This window comes from Ammospiza caudacuta, chromosome 11 (genome assembly GCF_027887145.1).
Source record: "Ammospiza caudacuta isolate bAmmCau1 chromosome 11, bAmmCau1.pri, whole genome shotgun sequence".
Taxonomy (NCBI): domain Eukaryota; kingdom Metazoa; phylum Chordata; class Aves; order Passeriformes; family Passerellidae; genus Ammospiza; species Ammospiza caudacuta.
In genome coordinates this window covers 19,202,749-19,226,767 of record NC_080603.1, presented here as the reverse complement: position 1 = coordinate 19,226,767, position 24,019 = coordinate 19,202,749, and the positions used below count along the sequence as shown (strand labels likewise).

General features: G+C 50.1%; 1 protein-coding gene across 3 annotated transcripts in view; it reads right to left on the bottom strand.

Annotated features, from left to right (window-relative positions):
- Positions 1-24,019, bottom strand: part of DVL3 (dishevelled segment polarity protein 3) — a 33,515-nt gene that overhangs the window by 6,253 nt on the left and 3,243 nt on the right. For 2 of the 3 annotated variants that reach the window (XM_058812062.1, XM_058812063.1), the window contains exons 2-7: positions 5,728-5,797; positions 2,273-2,394; positions 1,773-1,879; positions 1,062-1,197; positions 704-797; positions 255-324 (exon numbers count right to left, since the gene is read on the bottom strand). In XM_058812062.1, the coding sequence (XP_058668045.1) occupies positions 255-324; positions 704-797; positions 1,062-1,197; positions 1,773-1,879; positions 2,273-2,394; positions 5,728-5,797 (599 nt within the window). Of the gene's footprint in view, positions 1-254; positions 325-703; positions 798-1,061; positions 1,198-1,772; positions 1,880-2,272; positions 2,395-5,727; positions 6,022-24,019 lie in introns of those variants that run through there. The other variant, XM_058812061.1, reaches the window with a different exon arrangement.

Below are 24,019 nucleotides of genomic sequence, written 5' to 3'. Positions count from 1 at the left end.
TGCATCAAGCATGAGCAGACCTAACCTCAGTAAAACTACATCCTAATGGTGGTGATTAGCACCCCTGTTCCAGAGAGATGTCCTGGGACACACAAACTCTTGAGAGACAATTTCTACAAGAGAAGTCAATCTCCTACAGAATCCATCTTTTCACTCCTCCCCCATGTGCTCTCTTTGCCCCCTCCCCAGTTCCCTCTCCATGACCCAGTCTTGCTCTGGAAGGACTGCAGGCTCCATGCACACCTCCCACTCACCCATATTCAGCGTGACCGTGATGATGTTCAGGGACATGGTGGAGTCTGTGATGCTGCTGAAGGACGAGGACTGCAATGTAAGCAAAACATGAGTTGTCCTCCTGTGCCTCAGTAACATTCCCAGCCCTAACTTCCTCCACTTGTCTTTTCCTTCCTGCCTCTCCTTGTGCCACCACTGCCACCACCCACAACTCCAGTCTTATGCTGGGAGCTTTGCAGATCCAGAGAACAGCCGTGGTCCTTACGACCTCTCTACATCTGGGACAAGGCCTGTGGTCCCAGCTCTTGAGGCTATATTGACTTGGAAAAGGTTCACAGCACTTTTTGAAGTCTCAGCACTTGGACACTTGACCAAAGCCATGCCCACAGCAAAACCAGCTGAATCCCTGTGAGCCCACCCTGCCCTGCAGTGCCCTCCCTCCCCAGGATACCCAGTCCCTCCCTGGTACCCGTTCAATGCGTGGAGCCTTCTGTTTCCTCCGGCGGCGCTTGTGCCTCCTCATTAGACGGGAAGCACTGCTTTGCTCTGTTGAACTGCTAAACCTGCAGGCAAAAGCAAGAGTCAGCTCTTCTGCTGCCATAGTAGTGGCTCTGGCAGAAAGAGAGCCATGGAAATGGCACAGGGAATAGAGGACTGCAGGGGCAGAGGGGAGAACATGCACATGGGGGACAGACAATGGCAGAGGGGTCTGCTGGGTGAGATGGAAGCAGGTCTGAGCCCAGGACTACTGAGCCCGGCAAAGGCATCTCTCTATTCTGAGAGTCAGGGGGAAATTAGTGTTTTCCCCAAGACCCAAGCTCTCCTACCTGCTAGTGGAGTCATCTTCATCTGAATCGAAGAAGCTGGTGGTCTCCAGCTCGCTGCTCATGAGTGTGGAGGAGCTCTCGTACCCACCCAGGTCTCGGCGCCGCTCTCCCTTCACTGTCCCATTCACCCTGGGTGCTGTGAAAAGACAAGAGTCAGTGGGCTTGAGAGAAACCCTTCCCCTATGCAGGGCTCACATCAATCTCCTCAGAACAAATCTGGCCATCAGTCAATCCCATCTAGTGCCAAATAACTCCCAGTCTACCCTGGGATCAGATCCACCTCCTATGGGATACCTCTTCTATAACTAGGATAGGAAGAGGCTGATGGCCCAGTAGGAACAATGCTGCTAAACTTGTGGAAGACTTGCAGCTGTTTCCTTGGTAAAGCAAGAAGCAGCACAAGTGGCAAGGCTAAAGCTCATTCTGCTTCTCAGCTAGGAAGACAAAGGCACAACTGTCTCCAGCTCTTGGGGCTTCTACAGGAAATATCTCCCTTGACCCCAAAGGGTTCAACACCAAGCTCTGATGTAACACAGGTATTAGTTCCTACCTCTAACATGAGGCTATGGCCCTCCTAAAAGCTACAGAATAGCCCTTTTGAGCTAGAAATGTTCTGCAGAGCAGAGAAAGCTGCCCCAAGTCTGGAGCTGGAGCTGCCACCATGCCCCAGCCATGCCCTTGCAGAGCACTCACTATGTTACCAACACTCACCATGCTCAGGCCCATCTGTCCGACGAGGTCGTTCCCTCTGTGATGACACCACCGAGTCTGTCTCTGTCTCATTGTCCAAGTTTTCTCGACTGCCCCCAGTGTTAGGACTGTGATGAGATAAAAGCAAACAAATATGTTCAACACGGAACAACTTGACACGGCTGTCTCTACCTCTGGCCTGACCTACACAAGGTTCCAGCCATCAGCTGTCTCCTTCTTGAGGGACAGGAACAACCACAGCACATCTACAAGTGCAGGTCAAAGGACTAGGGATGCTGTGCTGGCTCTTTCCCTGCATTATTTTCAGCATGCCCTTGTTTGTTAAATAACACAGCTCCACTTCAAATCAGCTCTCAGCCCCACTCTCCTCCCCTCTTGCTGGCTGTCATCCCTGACAGTTTGGGTAAGAGTATCCCAGGCTGGTCTGGGATACTGGTCTGGATTACAGCAAATGCACCATGTGGCCCTTGGAAACCAGAACAGATGTCTGTGTAACTTACTGGAAAGAGGGGGGCCTGGAGTCTCCAATGCCTCCTGTGCGCTCCATGGAGGGCGGCAGCTCTGTCTGGTTATCGGCACAGACCGAGCCAGCATCTGAGTGGGAGCCCTCGGCAGACACCAGCTGGAGGCATGAGAAACAGAAAAGGAAACTGAGAAACATTTATAAGAGTGGCCAAAGGAGCTGGCCAGAAGCCTGCCTGGCCCAGAATCTCATTTCTGGCAGTTGGCAACAGCAGATGCCCAGGAGCAGGTATGGAACAGGCCAAGCATGTAGCAACATTTCCCCCCAAGGCCTTCCCAGACACTGGCTATTTATGGCTCAGGAACTCCTGACCCAGCAGTGAAGCCTGGGAGGGTGACAGCTGAGCTTGGACACTGACATCACCTGCACACCCACACCACACACTCAGGTAACCTCCAGCACACATCCTGCAGCAGGGACTGGATTCCCCCAGTTCTCACACTGGGAAAGGCAGTTACCAGTCATTCCTTTCCTCAGCTCTAGCAGCCTCTACACTTCTGCCTTCAAGCTCTGGGACTCAGCAGGACTTTCACCTTCACAACCCTCAGAAGCTGGGGGTAACAGAGCTCAGGGCCAAGGCTGGCTTTGAAATACTCTTGAAACAGGCTTTTTCTGGCTTCCATATGTTCTTCACAAACTTTCATGCTGTGTTCAGCTTGAGCACAACCTTCAGCCAATCTCTGGGATGCTCAATGGATTCCCCAGTGCAGAAACTCAAGAAAGGGCTAAACCCTAGAGACTCTTTATGCCAGCCATGCTGTGGAGCAGCTCAGGCACACCAGCACACCATCATTCTGGCTCCATAATAAACCATCAACTTCAGGGCTCAGGAAATGAGCTGGAGACTCTCCCAGGGGCCATGGGCTCACCAGTGGAATGAAACAGAGGACAGTCCAAATGAGCTGCTCCCCAATAGTGCTCCCTGTCCAAATTTGCACTCTCCCTTACTTTCAAGCCGTAATGAACTGGGCTAATCCCAATAGGGTCAAACAAGTAAGCAACAAAAAAGCCTCTTCCTTGACAGAAGCATTCAGGACCTCCAGAGCAGAGGTGACAGGGCCCAGAAAGGATCTAACAGAGGTGAGGGATACCCATTGTTGTTCAGAACAGACAAAATATGAAACATAAGCTGGAAAAAAGCGGATAGCTCCTGTCCAAACCATAATACCCAGTGTAAATTCAGAGGCAGCACTACTGCTTGCTGGTGAGGGAACCACATCTGCATGGAGCCAAGAGCAGATGCCAACATAGATGATAGAATTTATACAGGTCTTGAGTGCTTCCAGCATCACTGATGAATGAGCTGTGCCCTGCCCACCTTCAGGAATTGGGGAAACCCTCATAAGGGGGGTATGGACCCCACAGATCATCATTACCTCCCAGTAGCAGATGGGAGGTCTACTGTCAGAGATACTGGAAACAAAGGGATGTAGCTGGGGCAAGGAAGACAGGGCAGCCTTGAAAAAGGCAGAGCCAAGGCAGCAGACAGGGCAGAGAGCAGCCTCAGGTGTCAAAAGCTGCAGAGCCCGTCCCACAAGCCCCAGGACAAGCCCAACGGCTCCTGCTCTCACAACTGTCTAAGCAGCTCATCTCACACTCAGGTCAGCTTCCCTCCCTCCAGCAAGGCCCAGGCACACGCCTGGCTCTGCTCCTGGCACCTTCCTGGTGACTTGTTTTCCCAGGATACATCCCCCTCCCTAAGGGCCACATCTCAATTCTGGTAGCCACTGCCCGGGAACACAGGGTAGAAAAGACGCTGGAAGTGGCCAGCATTGCCTAGGGAAAAGTCTTATAACACTTCATGTTTGAAAATTTTAAGGCAACATCAAGCAAATATATCTGGACAGAGGGAACTAGCCACAGGCAGCTGTCAAACAGCAGTGAAGAGAGCGGAGGGTGTTCCCTAGCAGGCAGGATTGATGCTATCTTTCTCTAACACTCCCAAGGCTGGGATTTCCTCCCAGGAAGGTTTTGATAACAATCCTGCACTTTTTCTGCCTCTTACACTGTCAGGAAATACTCACTTGGATTCAAGCCCCTGTCTTTCCCTGTTGCTAAAATTAGTACTGAATTCCTAAAATAGCATCATCCCAGCCTCTCTGTCAGAAGCAGCAAAGCAAGTGCTCCCCTCTCAGCCCCCAAACCACCCATGAACTAGGAGACTCCCAGCAGAGGTAGAAAAAGGGATCATCAGATGCACAAAGGCCTCTGGGACTGCCATTACCCTTCATGCACAAGAGCTGCTAGTGATGCTCACGCTGGGCACGAGTTCACTGTAAGGATCCAGCCCAGCAGAGCAGCAGCAGGGTGGTCACACCAGACAGACACACCAGATCTCACACACTGAACAACCAAAGAGCTCCTGCAAGGAAAGCCAGCAGCTACATGGACACAAGGATCACAAGGAAAAGCACACCAGATAAAAATGGAGCACTGGAATGGATTCAGAGACTCTGGAACTCCACATAGGGCAGATGAAAGCAAAGAGCAGCTGGAAGGGTGGGATGGTGGGACATCTTGGGGCAGATGCAGCAGCAGCAGCGGAATGGATGCAGAGGAATGTGTGGTGGCCACAGCTGATTTCCGAAGGGCCTGGATAACCGCTAGAGGGAGGATGGCAGGCGTCCGGCCCTGGCTCTTTGTGCGAGAGCCCAGCACAGCCTTTCCTCCTGCTCCAGCCTGCACCCTGCTCCCCTGGCTGGAATCCCAGCGGCAGGGGGTACCTGCCTGCCCCGTCACTGTTTGGTGCAGGGATAGAAGCAGAATTAGGTGTGACCTGGCTTGATTTGCTGAGGATTTTACTGTTCAGAGGCCTCTGGAAAAAGGCACTTGAGTCTTAGTGTAGATCCACACACCCTTATCAGCACAAACTGCAACTCAGCAGAGGGAAAACTGGATGATGTGCTGTGGAGACTCTCCCCCCACTAACAGAGGGTCCCCGTGGGGACAGAGGGAAGCAAGCGAGCAGGGAGCAGAGCATGTGCATGGCATGGTACTGAGGGAAAAGCTTGTCCTGCAGCTGCCCAGGCAGTACCTTCAGTCTTCAGGGCAGTCAAATCCAGTCCGCTTCACCAGCACTAAAGTCACTTAAGCCCTTTGCACCAGTCACTGGAGTGGGACTTTCCTTGGGAAGCTGACCCTGCCATAGGGGCACAGGGGTTACGCTGTGGACAGGCCATGACCACAATCTCTGCCAGGCATCAGTCACCATGAGCTCTTCATGGAGGTATCCCACATCTTCCCTGGCACAGAGCCCCCTCTCCAGCTGAGGGACTGCAGTGTGGGGATCCAGCTCATCAGCTTCGTGAGCAGCCAGCACACCAACAGTACTGAGCAGCCCCTGTGCCTTACTTGGCACACCACATTCAAACGTTTTTCAGAGAGGGAGGGCATAAACAGGCTGAGACACACTGAAGCAAGGGGTTTGCTTACCCATGACACCACCCGGCCGTTGAAGCAGGGAAGCTTGGCATTGTCATCCGAGATCTCTTCTTTCACCACCCTGCAGAGTGGAGAGGAGGCAGTCAGAGCTGGATTCAGGACTTCAAAGGAAAAGGAGACTCCCAGATGGGTATTTGCATATAACACCAGGCAGCCCAGGCTTGGGGATGGAGCAGGAGAGGACTGGTAGCCCTCTCCTGCTGCTAGGCCACAGGTTCCTATGCCCACAGCCATGGCTGGCAGCCTGAAGAGGAGCCAAAGACAGAATAGCCTTTCTATGTGCATACAGCTGTTTCATTCCCCAGATCACATTTTAATCAGTAAAGCCAAAATTCAGGTGCACATCATAGAATTGTTTAGGTTGGAAAAGACCTTTAAGATCATCAAGTCCAACCATTACCCAAACACTGCCAAGGCCACCACCAAACCATATCCCCAGGTGCCACATTTACACAACTTTTAAATACCTTCAGGGATGATGACTCCACCACTCCCCTGGGCAGTCTGTTTCAGTGCTTGACCCTTTTGGTGAAGAAATGTTCCTAATGTCCAATCTAAACCTCCCTGGCACAACTTGAGGCAATTTCCTCTTGTCCTGTTGCCTCCTTTTAGCAGAAGAATTGGCAGAAGAGACCAATCCCCACCTGGATACAGCCTCCTTTCAGGGAATTGTAGAGAGTTATATGGTCCAGCCTGAGCCTCCTTTTCTCCAGACTAAACATCACCAGCTCCCTCAGCTGCTCCACACAGGACTTGTGCTCCAGACCCTTCCCCAGTTCTGGGGAAGAAAAGTTGCCCTTTTCTAGATGCACTCCAGCACCTCAATGTCTGTCTTGTAGTGAGGGGCACAAAACTGGACACAGGGTTCAAGGTGTGACCTCACTGGTCCCAAGCACAGGGACAGTCCCTGCCCTGGTCCTGCTGTGCACACTGCTGCTGACACAACCCACAATGCCATTGATTTTCTTGGCCACCTGAGCACATGCTGCCCCATGTTCAGCCACTGGCAACCAGCACCCTCAGGTCCTTTCCCACCAGGCAGCTTTCTAGGCTGCCTTCCCCCACCCTGCAGAGCTGTGTGGGGTTGTGACCCAGGTGCAGGACCAAGCACATGGCCTTGTCAACCCCATACAACTGGCCTTGGCCCATCAATCCAGACTGTCCAGATCTCTCTGCAGAGCTGTCCTACCCTCCAGCACATCAACACTCCCACCCAACTTAGTCATCTGTGAACTGAGTGTGCCCACAGTCCTCATGACCAGATCACTGATAAAGATATTAAACAGGACTGGCCCCAGCACTGAGTCCTGGGGAACACCACTGTGAGCAGCCAATGGATGCAGCTCCATTCCTGACACCCTCCTGAGCCCACCCAGCCAGTTTCCTACACAGGGAGCAGCTCACTTGTCCAAGCCATGAGCAGCCAGTTTCTCCTGGAGAATGCTGTGGGAAATAGTGTCAAAGGCATTACTGAAGCCCAGGTAGGTAACAACCACAGCCTTTCCTTCATCCACTAACCGTGCCACACTGTCATAGGAGATCAGGCTGGTCAAGCAGGACCTGCCTTTCCAAAACCCATGCCAGCTGGGTCTGATTGCCTGGCTGTTCTGTACCTGCCCCATGATGGCACTCAAGATAATCTGCCCCATGACCTTCCCTGGCACTGAGGTCGGGCTGACAGGCTTGTAATTCCCTTGGATTCTCTTTCTGGCCCTCCCTGTAGATGGGCATCACATTTGCCAACTTCTATTCACCTAGGACCTCCCTGGTTGACCAGGACTGCTGGTAAATGACAGAGTGACTCAGTCAGCACTTCCACCAGCTCCCTCAGTATCTTTGGGTGGATCCCATCTGACCCCATAGACTTTGGTGTGTTTAAGCAGGTTGCTGACCATTTCCTCTTGGATTACATGAGCTTCATTCTGCTCCCTGTCCCTGTTCCCCAGCTCACAGGTCTGGGCACCCTGAGAACAGCTGATCTTGCTATTAAAGACTGAGGTAAAGAAGACATTAAGTACTCCAGCCATTTCCTCACCCTTTGTCACTGTTTCCCCCCACATCCAATAAAGGATGGACATTCTCCTTGGCCCTCCTTTTGTTGCTGACATTATTTGTGAAAACATTTTAATTGTCTTTAACAGGAGTAGCCAGGTAAGTTCCAGTTGGGCTTTGGCCCTTCTAGCTCTTCCTGCATAACCTCACAACATCCTTGTAGCACTCCTGAGTTGCCTCCCCCTTCTTCCAAAGGCAAAATATTTTATTTTTTCCTGAGTTTGAGGCAAAGTTGCCTGCTCAGCCAGGCCATTCTTCCTCCCCACTGGCTTGTCTTTCAAGCAATAGGGACGGCCTGCTCCTGCATCTTTTAGATTTCCTTACTGAAGAATATCAGCCTTCTTGGGCTCCTTTGCCCTTCAGGGCTGCCTCTCAAGGGACTCTGTCAACAAGTTCCTAATCAGGCCAAAGTCTGCCCTCTGCAAGTCCAAGGTAGCAGTTCTGCTGATCCTCCTCCTTACTCCTCTGAGAATCAAAAACTCTTATCACGTTGTGGTTGGTGTGCACAAGGTGGCCTCCAGCCACCACGTCACCCCTCAATTCTTCTCTGTTCACAAACAAGTCTAGTGCATGCCTTCCCCAGCTGGCTCCCTCACACACTGTATCAGGAAGTTCTTCCACACATTCCAGCAACCTCCCTGCTCCTGCTGTACTGCATTTCCAGCAGACATATTTCCACCAGTTTGCTTATTTCTAAAGAAATACATAATTTAAGCCTCTTTATAATGATCTGAAAGAATCACAAACTATGCCAGAGATTTCTAATAGATGAAAGTGAAATACATTAAACACGCTGCCTACTAAATGATACTGCTGCTTTTTAATTACATGCATAATATTTCAACATCATTTCAAGCTTTATAGTGGTGCCATAATGTCACATCCCTGCATTACACAAACAGCTACATTATCAGCCTTCACAGTGAAAGAAGCACTAACTTTATTTTTTCCCTATAAGTAAAAAAACAAAATCACTTTTCTTTGGAGAAAGAAAGTTAGGGTTTTTTTTATTTTAAATATCACTGGATCCCTAAATACTTTTTCCACACAGAATCTGCAATCAAAACAACTTGCAAATTCAGAAGATTCAATTTCTACTATCTTTGATAAATCAAATATCAAAATAGGCTTTAACAAGCTAATTTCCTTTTCTATCCAATGACAACATTTTAAGCACTCTTATTTAATACAAAGATATATTACAATTAGCTTGTGATACTGTGTTCCCCTTCCAACCTATATTTAAGGTAGCTTGACACATATTATGCTTAAAACATGAGGTAACTAGATGGTGAATAAATTATGGGGATAGGGAGAGAGTCCAACAAAAAAGAAAAAAGAACAAAGAATGTGAAACCAAGAGAAATTATGTATTAAAAGTAAGTAGATTATAAGTATCTAACACTACTCAGAAGTGGAATCCTATAAACAGATCTGAAAGGTCCCCAAGCCAGTCCCCAGCTCACGGGGAATCGAAGAGGACGCACAGGTGGGACACGGAGCTGTGACCCATTGCCCCAGAGCCATCAGGTCGCAGCACGCTGGGGCTTGGAGAAACAGGCGCTCTGGGCTCCTGGCTGTGCTCCCTGGTGTCCCAACAGCTGCCCCAGCTGTCCCCAGAAACAGGAGACAAGGCCTGCCAACTCTCACAAGGCATCAGCAAAAGGCAAATGAACAGTGCTGGAAACCTACAGCTGGGAGCAGGCCCGCTCCACCCTGCCAGCCCCACTGGTTGCGCCGGTGTCACACACACTCAGCAAAGGGCTGTCCCAGGGCTGAAAGGCAGCATGTCACCCGGCAGCTGGCACTCACAATCCCTGACAAAACTGGAGAGCCAGCAAAGGGACTGCACAAAGGCTACCCTTCCCCAGAAGGCACAGATGAGGAGGTCACGGTTTGAGCAGTCTAATCCACTCCCAGGATGTGTGTTAATTCTTCTTGCACAGATGGAGAAGCGGGAAAAGCAGGAAAGGAGCAGTGACGATGGATTAAAACCCTGATAGCTTAACGCTTCTTCAGCATGTTCTGTGCCAGCCTCTGCCCAAAGCCCCTGCAGCCCAGATGAATGTCAGATACAGGCAGCCCCCTTGGGACCCACCCCCTTTGCTGCCCACACCAGCCCTTTCCAATGCAGGCAAGTTGTCGTCTTCTCACTTCCAAGTGTGCACACACATGCACCCTGCCCTGGCTGCACTAGCATCCATTCATACTGTTGCCAGCAGCCTGGACTGCATCCAATTCCTAGAGAGAACTTCAGGCAGAGCCAATTTTCAGTGCTACATGCTGCCTGCTCAGGGACACAGAGCCCTGCCTGTGGCTGAAGGGACAGGGTGATATATTTGCTGGGTCAAGGTGACCAACTGCTCAGCACAAGTCAACTATTCCACTTTCAGTGGGGACAGAGGAAACCAACTCCAAGACACGCCCATTCAGCCTCAGCTGCAATGCCTGATGGAGAACAAGCTCCCTCTGTCCTGAGAACTGGTCCCTCCTCACTCTTATTACCCTGCGGCTGCCCCAGACATCCCAGGGGTCAGCTCCACCCCAGAGCAGTTTTCTGCCTCCTTCTCCAGCCACTACATTATTTATCACTATTTATCGCCCAGATGCCAGAGCACAAAGGATTATATATTTAGACTCTACAGAGCAAAAACTGATAGTGCTGGAGTCAGGCACATGCCGAGCAGGAATATCTCTGCAGCGCTGCTCACATCTGTCACCCCTCACACCATCCCAGCTATTCGTGCCCTGCATTCCTTTCCAGCCTCAGCCTGAACTGCAGCCTTCCTCCTCCCACCTCTCACCACTCTTCCAGTCACACTTCTCGCACGGACACGACCGCAAGTTCACTCGTCAGAAGCCACCGAGCGAGCAGCCTCTGGGGGAGCTGTGAGCAGTGCCACGTTTCTGCTCTGCGCTTGAATGGGGAGGCAGCCATGAGATGAAACTGTCCCGCGGATGTGCTGGCAGGGAAAGCCATCCTCTGAATGTGCTGGGAACAGCCCCCACCTGATGGGGTCTGAGCCCGCGATTCCTGAAAGAGCAGACCCAGAAGGAGTTCAGGCTCTCTGGTTCTCACCAAGCCTTTCCTTTTCCCAGAGCCCAGGGAAAACATCTGCCTAAGGATGATTTCAGAGGGACTGCTTTGAGTTTACTGTCAGGTTTTGAATGTTCCAATGTTCTGCTGGGGGCTGGGTAGAACATGGCTAAGAATGGTGGCCAGGAAAAACCCCTTTCATGTGGAAGCAGCCCAAGCCTTGCCCAGGCGAGTGCGAGTCCAGGACCCTCGGTGCTGCTGCCCTGCCCAGGGAATTGCCCTGCAGCCGGGCACTCACCGGCCCCCTTCCCATCCCGGGGCCAGCAGACATGCTGAGGCCAAGCTGCAGCTGAGTGCCTGGCACGCAGGCCCCGCACTCCCCGGCACTCATCTGCCTTGAATTTTCCAACAAAGAGACCTGCGGGAGGGAGGAAGGAGGGAGGGTTACAGGGGAGGCAGGCCGAGTGGGCGGATGATTCCACCGCCATCCCCAGTGACACGGGGCCAAGCCAGGGGGAGGAGGAGGAAGAAGAGGAGGAGGGGACGAGGCTCTAGCTGTGCAGGAGCCCGGCTGGGGTGTGCGGAGGGGGCTGCCAGGGCTGACACAAGCAGCACATCTGCTCCCATGCAGCTGGGGGAGGGGAAGGGACAACCCCGGCAGCAGGGAAGGAAGCAAAGGAAACTCAGCTCCAACCCTGGCTCCATCCCTACCCTCCCACCAGCTCCTCCTTTGGAGCCAGCAGACCCTCTCCCCACGGCCTGGGAAGGTGCCACGCTCCCAGTTTCCCTCCCGCTGCCTTGCCGGCAGGAGCAGCTGGCAGCCTGGAACATGGATGCAGAGGCGGGTGAGGGACAGGCAGGCAGACGCTGCCTTCTCCGGGGAGTTCCAGCCTGGCTCAGGAAATTAGAGGGTATTTTATATCACAGAGTCATGTCCTAGGAATGAAGGGAAGGTGGGGAACAAGAGTATGCACAGGAGAGAAAGGAGGCCATAAACCCCAAGCCACGGAGACGGCTGCGCCGTGTCAGCCCCCGGCTGCGCACACATCGCCAGCGCAGCTGCTCCGCTCCAGCCTCCTCGTTTCCCCTCGGTGGCCTCCAGACTGGCTGAGGCTGTGGATACAAGCGAGTTTCTAGCTTCAGCCAGCTCTGGTCTCTCCTGAGCAGCATCCACTGGCCACAGCGAGGTCCCTGAGAAGAACTCTGACGGAGTAATACAAGCCCAGCGAAAGAAGAAATCCAAGAGGCACGGACAAAGGCTTCCACAGGATTTGAACCTCAGATTTGGAAGCAGGCTTGGAGCTCAGCAGCCATTACTGCTTGTTTCTGGCAGTCCTGTCCCACAGCTTGCCTATCTAAGGGCTTGCTGCAGGGAGGATACTCAGAGAGAAGAAATCACAGACGTGGTGGCAAACACAAAAGCTGTATCTGGCATCAGAGGGGTCAGTACCAAGAAGGGAGGTAGGGCTGGGGACCTCTCGAGCATGTTGGACAGCTTGATGGCCAGGACGAAAAACAGGGGATGTGCAGAGATTGAGAAGACAACTGAGCAATGACAATTTCACACTGAAAAGATGCAAAGTTAGTAGAACAGATTAAAGAACTAAGATGTCTCAAGTGTTAAGAGGAAAAACCTTTACAGAGCAGCAACGTTCTTTCCAACAGTGGAAAGTCCAGGAATTAAATTATAAACAATCTTCTCTTACAACATTCCAGAAGTGCACAATTAGGTTGGTCATTCCTGTAACCTTAACAGCCCCCATCTCCTACAGCTCACAAAGGAAGAAAAAAAACCCCAAAACCAACCAAACAAAAAAAACATCAGGAAACACTTCTGCCCAACAGCACAAGCTTCAGGGATTTACACACTAGAAATGTGATCTCATTTTCAAGACCTCTAGTACACTCCCCTTAGGGTAGGGATGTCTTGTTTCCAATTGATTATATAGATTAATAATACTGCATAGCAAAAGGAAGCACCTTGATGCTTTACTACTCAAATATGAGCAGCTCCTGGCTCTAGAGCAAAATCCTTATCTATTCTGTAAGATAGTGCTGAAGCCACAGGGATGAGCTCTGCAGCCATTTCACCAGATTAGAAAACTGGACAGGGCAATTCTCTGTGAGTGCTGGGATTTCAGTTGGGAAATATGTGCCTGTTAGATTAAGCCCAGATATGATGTGTGTGTATTTCCCAAGGGGATACAATTTACCTAAGAGCTACAGACCCAACCAAAGAATACACATGGCAGTGATCACTGTGTATCAGTGAGACCTCGGGCTTTGCAGGCAAACAGGATGAATCAAACAGGATTAGAGGATTTGAGCCGTCTGTCTCTGTAAGCCAACACACTCTTTGGGTCTCCCTCACTGTATTTTCACCTCCTGTGCAAAGAAGAGGAGTACAAATTGCATTACACTGGAGTGAGAAGGGTTCTCTGACCATAAACAGACTGTCACTCTCCCATTTAATTTCCCTTCCAAGCCCCCAGACAGGGTGTTCTGTACTGCTCCTCTGTGCTGCAGCACAAGGTAAAAGGGGAAATGCAGATCTGTAGATGGTTTCATTCTCAGACCTGCTGTCCTGTCTGTCCCTGCACTCCATGTGAACACGAACTCCTCTGCAGCACTCTCTTTACCTGGTGTGCTTCTCAAGAATCAAGAAGCACAAATCATCAACAGCTGTCCTACTACCAAACCAGTAACACACCTCTGTACTTGTGCAGGAATGGCCACTCCTGCCCTCCTAACAAGTCCAGGGAGCATCACGAGGACTCCTCAAAGGTGATTCCCTTTGAAGCTACTACCTGCACTCCTCAAGAATAGGCTCTTTAGTTTTCAGAGAATGGTTTGAGTAGGAAAGGACCTTAAAGATCATTGAGTCCCAGTCCCCCTGCTAGGGGCCTAGAGCCTCCCTCAACCATGTTCACTTCTGCTGCCCCACAGCCTCCTCATGCACCATCCCCAGCTTTCTGTGCTTTCCCCCCACGATCAGTCAGACATCCAAGATGCCAACTGTTTTCCCTGAGAAGCCCTCATCAACACATTTCCAATCATTCCACTGGACAAACACCAGGACAAGCAGAGCCCCTAAGTCTGGGCAATGCTTGGCTCCAGCTGGACCTGTGCTCAGCCCTACAGGTATCACTGGGTGGCAGATGACAGAGATCAGACCTTCTGTTCACCTAGTCCAAAGACTGGAAAAGGAATGACATTTAGGAAGGAGCCACCCAGGCTCAGAGGCCTGCCCAGGAGCAGCACTTATCAAAGCAAAGCTACAGACTGATTTCACGGTGAGTGCAGAGCCCTGGCAGCCCCTCCCACCTTGATCCCAGAGTGACCATCTGGCTGCAGCCCTGCTCTGCAAACAAGCCCGACAGGCCTGTCCTCCACCGACCTGCTGGCAGCAGGAAGCTGCACAGGGACTGCAGGAGGCACCTCCACGCTAATTAATCCTGCCCTGCCCAAGCCATGCTTCCAACCTCCAGAAGGACATTTACAGACATCATCAAAGAAAGCATTCTGCAGGCCCCCGAAGGTTCAGTGACACTTTCAGTCTCTTTGAATTGGAAATCAGGACAAACGGGAACTTCCAGCAGAAGCCAAGTCAGGTTCTTCATGCTGCTAAAAGCTTGCACAAAGATACAACAAAAAGCTTGCATAAAAATACAACACAACACAAAGACACAAGACAAGTGCAGGGACTCACGGTGAGAAAAAAAGATTTGAGGTTAAACATCTGCAGAAATGACCTTCAGGGAATGGAGACAATTCCACAGACATAGTAACAGTGGCCAAAAGCTGGGCTTGTATTCAGGCTGGGAGAGGAAACAGGCCCAAAGAGGCCCCAGGCAGAGCTGTGTATGAGACAGGGTAAAATCCTGATGTGGTTGCTGTGGCTCACACTGATGTGAGACAGCAAGCACACCGGAGGAAGGAGGCTTGGTGTGCTGTGACACTCGGCTCCATCTGGACACAGACAACAGGAAGAGCCCACAAGGCAGAGCTGCAAAACAGCAGCTCCTGCCGACAGAGGGAAAGGGAGAGAGGTGAAAATAGTGCAGAGATAGACAAAGGGTTTATCTGGCTACTGCTGGTTGCAAAGCAAAGGACAACACCAGCTTATCAAGAAGCTTGTGAATGAGGTGTTTGCACCCCACAGGGAGCTCCTTGCAACTCCCCATGAGTGAGAAGTCACTCCCCCTTTCTAGGCTGACTGGAAAAGCAACAGCCTGCCCTGCAATGTCCAGGGGCTTCACACTGGATAAGAGACTGTAAGGAGCTGCAAAGAGCCCCAGGGGCTGCTGAGGGGGCAGTATGAAGTTGGCACATACACCACAAGCAAGGGAGAAGGCCGTGATGCCTGGGAAGGCTCTGCATGCACCATGGGGAATGTGAGACCAGGCCTTCCTTTTCTGGCCCTCAGCTGAGGGACACCAAGTCAGCCCTGCTTTTTCTAACAGCGAGAGAGGCTCCTGCCAAGAAAGCGCTGCTGCTGTGGAATGTGCTGGGCCAGCAGTACAGCTCATTCCTGGAAAAGCATCAACTCAGCGGGAGACCAAGGAGAGGAGAACAGGGGGAAATTGGGAAGAGGGGGAGGGTGGGAAACAAAGTCTGGGACTTCCACACCTGGGGAAGCACAGAGCAGTCTGCTCACCAGCACCTCCTCCTCGCGGGCTGCCAGCACAACAGCCCTACCCAGCACCAGCTCTCTAGGAGGACCCTTCTGACAGCCAGATACCTCCAGAGCAGAGCTGGGACCACACAGACCAAGGCAGATGTCTGTGGGGAAGAGCAGCAAGGTTCATTCCCCCCCATCATGTTAATAATTAATTTAATGTAATGACAGATCTCCACGAGGAAATGACAAAGCAGCCTCCACATGTGTCCTGTCCTCAAGACACTGACCAGCTCACATTACTCTCTCCTTGCATAAACAATTTTGCAAGAGCCTCCCTAGGAAACCGACTCAACCTCCTATCCGATGGGAAGGGGTCTTGAAGCATGACAGGCTGTAGATGGCTGCACCTACTCTGCACATCCAGCTGGGCTGCCATCAGCAACAGCTCTGCTAACTGGGTCTGTAAGACATACAGAGAGCCCCCATAAAACCAACAGGCTGTTAATAAAGCTCACAACAAACTTTCACCACAAAACATGTGCCAAAGACAATGAAAAGGACTCACGCAAAGAAGAGCCTTTCAGTGTCACAACAGCTGCATGGTGGCAAAGACAGAACTCTGTCCCAGATTGCAAGCTATTGCAGTACTGTGAAAAATGGGCAAACACTGATACTACATCCCTCTGGTCCTAAAATGCAGGAGGCAGAAGAGAGCATGAGGGGTCTGAACACTCATAAAAAACTTTTCTGACCATTGCTAGGCCAGGGACACTTAATTGTTTTTCTTCCTCATCTGCTTTTGATGGTCTCATGCAGATGGCACAAAAAATTCCCAGCGAATAAAGCACGTTTCAGTAGCCTTTAATACACTTCATCAATTTCACTAACACCAGACTTATTCACCAAACTCCATTCAAGACACAGGGCAACAATACAGCAAGTAACCTACCAAGCATCCTTTACCAGGCCAGCCAGGCTTGCCCTTCAGCCAACAACCCAGCAAGCAAGAAAACACTGTTCAACTGCTGGAAGAAAGAGACAAGAAAGGTGCTCCAGTCCCAACCAAACCAATCATGTGCTGGCACACAACTTTCTCAACTTGAGGTCCAAAAAGCAGATGAAAGCCATACAGTAGGACCCAATACATTACTGTAAATATAAAGTCTTCACAATTGCCATGTACAGAATTCAGTTCAGGTCCTACCAGGACTCATCTATACACCAGGAATCATCTTCCTTTCCAACAGAGCAAGCCTCTCCTCTAGTTTAGAAGAGGACAGTGTTTTGGATCACTGTAGCACCAGGTCCAACTGCTGCTTTTCTTTGACACTGTGAACTCCTGGACCTGACCCTGTCACATGCCATGCAAAACCTTCCACCAGCTGTCTCTGACAACTGCACCGAAGGCTGGGTAATGGCCACTGACCTCCAGAAATCACCATCACAGGACATGGAATGTTTCTCTTGTGGAGGGTCTCAAAGCCACAGCTGCCAACTCCCAAGTCCTTCAAGGACAAAGGAGTGCAGGGGAAGGACACACAACCTATCTACAAGTCTGTAAATATCCCATGAGCTCAGTAACTGTGTTGAACCCGTCATTCTACACATTAGCTATTCCCAAAGGCAATCCAGAAATACTCGTCAAGTGTTGTTACTGCAATAGGGTCATCCTGTGTCTGTGGATCTGCTGTGGTAAGTCAAGTTACAAGACCACCCTGATTTTGAGCTTCCTAATTATCTGCAATACTGACACCAAGTTCCCTTGAAGCATCTCTCCTGTAAGTTACATGTAGAGTGACCACAAACACTTAGTACCAACACCGCATGTTGATCAACCAGGAGCACAGCTGGACCCCACAGTCAGGATGGCCTGACACAGTCCCCACCTCACATCTACAAACCCTTCCACATGGCACAGCTAAGTGCACCCTGGCAGAGATGTTACACACCTTGTGTTAGTTTGGAACTGCCCCAAAGAAATCCAGAGCTTACCCTAAACTGATGCAGATGTTGACATCCTCAAAATCCCCTGACACTTCCAGGATGACCAGACAAAGAATAGTCTTAAAGAGTTTTCCCAAGTCTAAATTTTTGGCCCCTGCTGAAACAACACATTTTTAATCTAGAAGAAAAATCCACCTCACAGGACCCTCTTCAGGATCTAAAGGTGTATTAACCAGCTCTAGGTCTAAGGCAGGTTTGCCATAAGGGACTTAGCTCTGCAGCCAGACCCGTGAAAATCCACCCTTCTCAGAGCCACAAAAAACAGTAAGAGAACTCAAATGAACACAGTACAAGAGCAAGACTCCATGCATTGAGCCCCTATATGGATTTCCAGTATGGCACAGCCCCATCAGGGCCCACAGGCAAGTCTCTGTGTGAATGGCACTAACATACTGGTTGAGCTAGGCAGGGCTGAATGAACTGGGACAGCTGGTTAGCTGTATGCAAACACAAGTATGGAGTTTGCATATCCATCACAGCTTCTGGAAAAAGCTTCAGTTTGAGAAGCTGCTGCTCCCTGGGGCCAACCAGGCAGCAGCCATCAGCACTGCAGCAACTTTCTCCCTGCCCTGATGGCATCAGGCCACCAAGCCAAGGTTGTCACCTGCTGCTGACATTGCTCTGGCTGTCAACAACAGCAGCACAGCACAATGCACTGTACTGGGGACAGCCTATTTGCTTGCAGGCCATGAGACACGAAAACACCATGAGCAGGTAGTCAGAGTAATGCTGAGGGAAAGAGTTGAAGCCCAGGCAGGGGAGGTTACTGTGCTAACACCAGCTTCCCTGCTATAACAATCCATGCACAGCCAAAGCTCCTGAAACACAGACCCCTCTGGCAGACTCTCAGTGTTCCCAGAACCAGCCTGTAGCCACCAGCAAACAAGGAAAAGTCCACAAACTCTGCTACTCAGACCCAGAACTCCCAGCCTATCACAGAGACAGCTGCCAGCGATCAGAGGGGCCACGTAGCAAATAAATTCCTCTCCAAACCCTAGGGGCAGGTCAAAAACCAGCAGAGGAAAGACCTTCCCACACAGCAGCCAGCGACAGCTCTTCCAGAAACAGCTTTGCTCCAAGTCATGTGAGGAAGCCTTTCTCACTTCAGCTTCTGTCTTCAGCCAGGACCAGAAGGACAGACTCCCACTGTAGCAACTCAGTCACTGCTCACGCTGCACCCTCTTTTCCCCATCTCTAACATCCTAAAAAATTTTAGTCAACAAGACACAAGAACAAATACCCCAGCGAGGAGATAATCACCACAAAGGATTTCTGGAGCAGGGTACCCAAATGTGCTTCTGCTGCCTTCCATAGCTAGCTGTGACTGAAAAAACAACACCTCTGGTATGTCCCCTTTAATAAATAACTGATAGAACAACCACAGCAGTCCCAACCCTCCACTGAGATACAGAATTACAGAGCACAGGAAGGTCAGCGCCAGGCATCTCTGCCTGCCAAAGCCTCCCGAGAGTTCCAGCCCATTCCTGGATGGGTTTAATATTAGTGCTACAGTAGTAACAACATAGCAATGGAAACAAGTGAAACCAAGAGCTTTGGGGCTCAGGGAAACACTAATGCTTCAGCTCTGTGAGCTAATGCAGTCCTCAGAGACCACAGCCCAAAAGCTCACACTCTCTCCTAAGGCCACCATGGCATTACACAGATAAGCACATGGACAAAGCAGACAAAGTCACAGAGATTAGACTAATTCCCCTATTTGTACCTTATTGAAACGCCTTCCAAAAAGCCTTTACAAAAGGATTTGGTCCAAAAATTTCCAACGGCAGCCACCAGCGGGATTAAGTTTTACTTAACTTGCCAGCTGCTGCCTAACAAGCCAGCACCAGTGGGACAAACAGTAACACAGCCACGTGGTGCCACATCCCCCTTCTGGAAAACAACAATCCATCCAGCACAGGTCAGAAGGGCAGGCTCTGAATAACAAACAAGGGATGGAGAGAGGAGGAAATCAATAGGAAACACCAAAAACACACAGCCCTGACTGCTGCTTCATCAGATGTGCAACACGATGCAAAGTTGGTGCAACATGAAGGCAATTTCCTGCAGACTCAGTATCTGCTGTGCTCTGCAAGCCCAGCTCCTCTTCATGGGCATTTTCACAGATCAAATATCTTAAACCACAACATTGTTCTATCTATTTGGATGCAGTCAAGGGTGGAGAAGTAGCAATTCATTACAGCAGGTACCCTCAGCTCAGAACAGTTCAGCAACTGCCATGCAGACATGGAAGAGGCTTCCCACCCCTGTAAGTACACTGAGCTCAAAAAGGACTTCAGGAATTTCAACTATGCTCCCTACACCTCTACATATACAGCTTTCAAGTGTAGATGAAGGGCCTGATGCCCACCCTGACAGAGGACTGAAGCCAAACCCATGTGTGCAGCAGGAAAGCTGCAGGAGAAACCAGATTTTCTTTGCTTATATTCACAGACCCTTCTTTCCTGAGCATCCCCACTTGCACAGGGTTGGGTGGCAGCCTCCACCTTGAAGAATTCACACTGCTAGGAGACCAGGTGAAGAAATCACAGGAGAAAGAAGCCAGGAGCATGATGGAGAAGAGGAACTTACTGAAAGCTCAGTCCTCCAAGCACATTGACCTTGGGCTCAGGGACCATCTACCTCCACCCCTGCACACCAGCATCTTCCTTCTCAGAGTCCATCATGAAATGCAGCCTCCCCAGCAACATCCTCCTCTCACTGCAGCCATGCAGGAAGGAACATCACTGCTTACACTACCACCCAAAGACCCAGTACCCACCTTGCGGGTGAGCCAATGTCTGGGATTTGGAAATGGCAAAGATTAAATTCTAGAGCTCACTTTAGAAAAAAGATGTATCTCAGCAGGAACCAGAAAACTGAGCAGTGGGGCCACAACTATCATATCATAACAACAAAAAATGCTCAGGTTGTGACCCAAATTATGGTGGTTTATGAGCCACATTTTTTTTTGGCATTTTGCCTTGATCTCCAAGACTGAACCATGCAGGAGCACAGCTGTACCAGAGCCGGGGCACACTGATTTACTTTGCAGCAATTTCTGAGACATCAAGGTAAGTTTTTGCTCTGTACAGGAATTTGGAGGACCAGAGGCCTCTACATTATTTCAGAACAGTGAACTGCACCAAAACAGCTGCATTCACATGGCTGAGTAAAGGTTTCTTGACCTTTCTTTCTTTTTTTCAGAAATGACAAAAGAGGCTAAAAATTAAGAAACATTCCCATCAAACACATAACTGAAAACAATGCCTTTCCAAGAAAAATGCTGGCTTCAACATGACACTGTATTTTGGGAGAAAATACATTCAGTCAAAAAAAATTTCTGACCAGTTCTGGCTGCAAACTAGTTCAATAGCTGTTATAAAGCTTCATTGTTTGCATAGGACACACAAGGCCTTAGGGAAATTAGTCTGCAGCCTGATTTGGCTAACTTGGCTTTCTGAACACCACCCCTGGGCAAAGAAACCAGGCTGTGACTGCCATCCATGTGGCCTTCAGAGCACAGCTCCAACCACAACTGAGGACGCCGGACACCTACAGAGACAGCAATAGCTGGGTCTGAGCAGCGGGACACACAGGGCCAGGCACAGACAATACAACCCAGGGAAGCAGGGAATATTGTCAACCAACCATCTCCATCTTCACCTCAACCCTGGCACTGCTGTAGCCCCCACCACCACAACACTTGGAAAGGGCCTCCAGCAGCAGCTCCAGCCAGAATCAGCTCTGGTGTCCATGGGCCACCCCAGGCACGGGCAGCATTACAGGAACTCCCCACCACAAATGCAGACAGTGGTTAGCAGCTCTCTGCCAAATCCTCAGCAGCTCAGGAGACAGAGGCACAGGCTGCACTAACCTACATGCAAAATGTCTGCACTATCTGCTGGTGGGCCCTTGCTAACCAGGGCAGCTCCCCTCACAGCAGGCATGGAAACACATCCTCTGGAGCACAACAGATGGGCTGCTGTGGCCTTTCATGTGTAAAGTGCTCCTCTCCACATGGAATGGACAGGGACTGACTAGAAACTGGAAAAAAGTGATGGCCACCTTCCAGTAGGGCCAGTGCTGTCACTAGACCACCACAAAGGATGTGAGCATGCAAGGGAGTTTTGTAGGCCCTTTCACTCACAAAATTCTTGCCAACCTCTCTCAGCATGAAATTCATGCTGACATGGAAGCAGTCTCTATCAGGGGGCATGGGACAGGCAAAGGTCTTCTGGAGACAGCAAAAGTTTCCAATTAAAAATAAATTTTAAAAAGTTCCCAAAATCAAAATAAAACAACTCCCCCAACACATGCTACAAAGAGCTGGCAGGAAAGGCAGGGGCACCATGCCAGGGCTCACCACTGCTTAGAAACTGACACTGCTTATTAAGTTTAGGATCCCTTCCCCAGCTCCCAGCACTTCCAGCCAGAAGGACAGTCACCACTGGTATCAATTTCAAAAAGACCCTGCAATAAAAATAAATCACTCAGCCTTTCAGAGAGCATCAACGCGTTTCCTCATGCACATGTGCAGAGATGAGGCTGCCAAATACCAATGGCATCTGACCCCTGCACTGGGAATTCCCGCAGCGCCCGCTTTGTTCTGCCTCCAGAGCCCCATCCTAATCACTGCCTCATACCCAGCTTTGGTGAGCAGGTGATAATTAAGCAGGTCTGGATAAGATACTGGGCCAGTGATTAGCTGGATACCAATTTTCACTTCACAGCTGAGACCAAGGAATCACCACAGCTATGAAACTAGAATTGGAATGGAGACCTGCAAGAGGGAGAAACCAGCAGTAGCAGGAGGAGCAGTACCGTCCCACCATGTACCTCAAATCACTGGTGTTCTCCCAGCAATGCAGAACCAGTAGGATGGGGAGGGAGGAGTGCTCCCCTTGCAGAAGAATGGGGGCCCTTCTGCTCTCCAGTCTAGAAGAGGAGAGGTGGCCGAGTAAAGATAAGCAAAATGATCACCAAAGTGATTTCTTCACAGGCAAGAGAAATTTCAACTTTCAGCACTTCATAATTTATGGAAAGACAAGGCAGAATTTCAGACCAGGCGCTAAGGATTTACCTGGACACACAATTTGCACTCATTAAAATGCTCTGAGAAGTTTAGCTTAAACTTTAGCATGCCCCTGTGGAAACACATTTTGATCAATAGAGAACGAGCAGTATCAATAAGACACAGAAAACAAATTAAAAGAAATCACATTTTAGCTGATATAAGAATATTCTCAGAGTTGTACCAGATAAAAAGACAAATCTGTAGTTCAGCTGAGGCAAACAGGCACAATACCTGGCTGGTGAGAAGTCCACACTGCCCAGGTGCATTTCTCATGATGGACTTGGGTAGGAGACAACACTTTACACATGACTGAAGCCCACGTGCCAGCAAACAACAAACTACAGACCATCAGCGGGGTTGTTCCTCTCCCAACTGCACAGGTGCCCAAAAGAATTTACAGTTCTGTTCTTGCAGCACCTCTATGGAACTGAGAGCTCTGTCATGCTAAGAGACACACAAATGTTTGCCCAAGAAGCTCCCAGTGTCAAGTGGACAAGACAAAGCACAGTTGGAGATTTCATTTTATGGATTAAGGCAAAAAAAGGAAATTAAAAAGTCTGCTCAAAATCCCATGAAAAACCTGGGGGAGGTCTGATGGAGAATATGGATCTCAAAAGCAATCACAGCACTGCACTGATCTAAGATGCTCTCCTGCTGATCAACACACAGCTCCTACCTGTGAAACATTGAATGAAAAGATTCAAGCTGCAGGAAGAAACCTTCCCTCTCTAATGAGTGCAGTGTTAGCAGCCAAGGGTAGTTCCACACTTCATGGTGAGACACATCCACACAAAGCATCTCCAGTCCAAGAAGAGTCCACCACACCTGTGCACTGCCATATTCACACCATCCCTCAGCTGACCTTCACGTGCCTCCACTTCTGGGATCAGCAGCACACAAAGCCAACAAGGGCACAAATATCTGCACCCTGTTATGTGCAGCTGCATCAGGAACAAAACCCTGCAGCCTTCCTTGCTGCTCACAACTCCTCTCCCCAGGACCAGGTGCAGGAATTCTTCTCATTTCTCCTCCTTGCCACCCAGAAGTGACACCACTATGGGGTCTTAATTATTTGAAGCTGAGAACTAACTCCTGCCACAGCCTGACAACTCCACAGCCAGGGGAACCTCAGTTCATATTTCCAAGGAGATGTAAACACTGAAGCTGCTCCATCACTACTCTGATTCTCAGAGCAAACAAATATTAACAAGATAAACAAAAGAATGAAAAATCCCACACACCAAGACTGAGGCTGTAATACTGCCTTGGGGATGGGGTTAGCTGAAGGGAATACCAGACTGGAGATCCACATCCTGGAATAAAAGGTGGAAGAGTGAGAAAGAGTCAGACTGGGCTACAGAGGTGAGAGGAAACATTGGAGATTCTGCTCCAGCTGGCTCTGGAAGATGAGATGTCTCCATTCCTAATAAGATGAGAGGAAAAGTTTGGTTTATGCCACAGGGATCCAGCAGAAGGTCCAAAGCAGAACCATGGG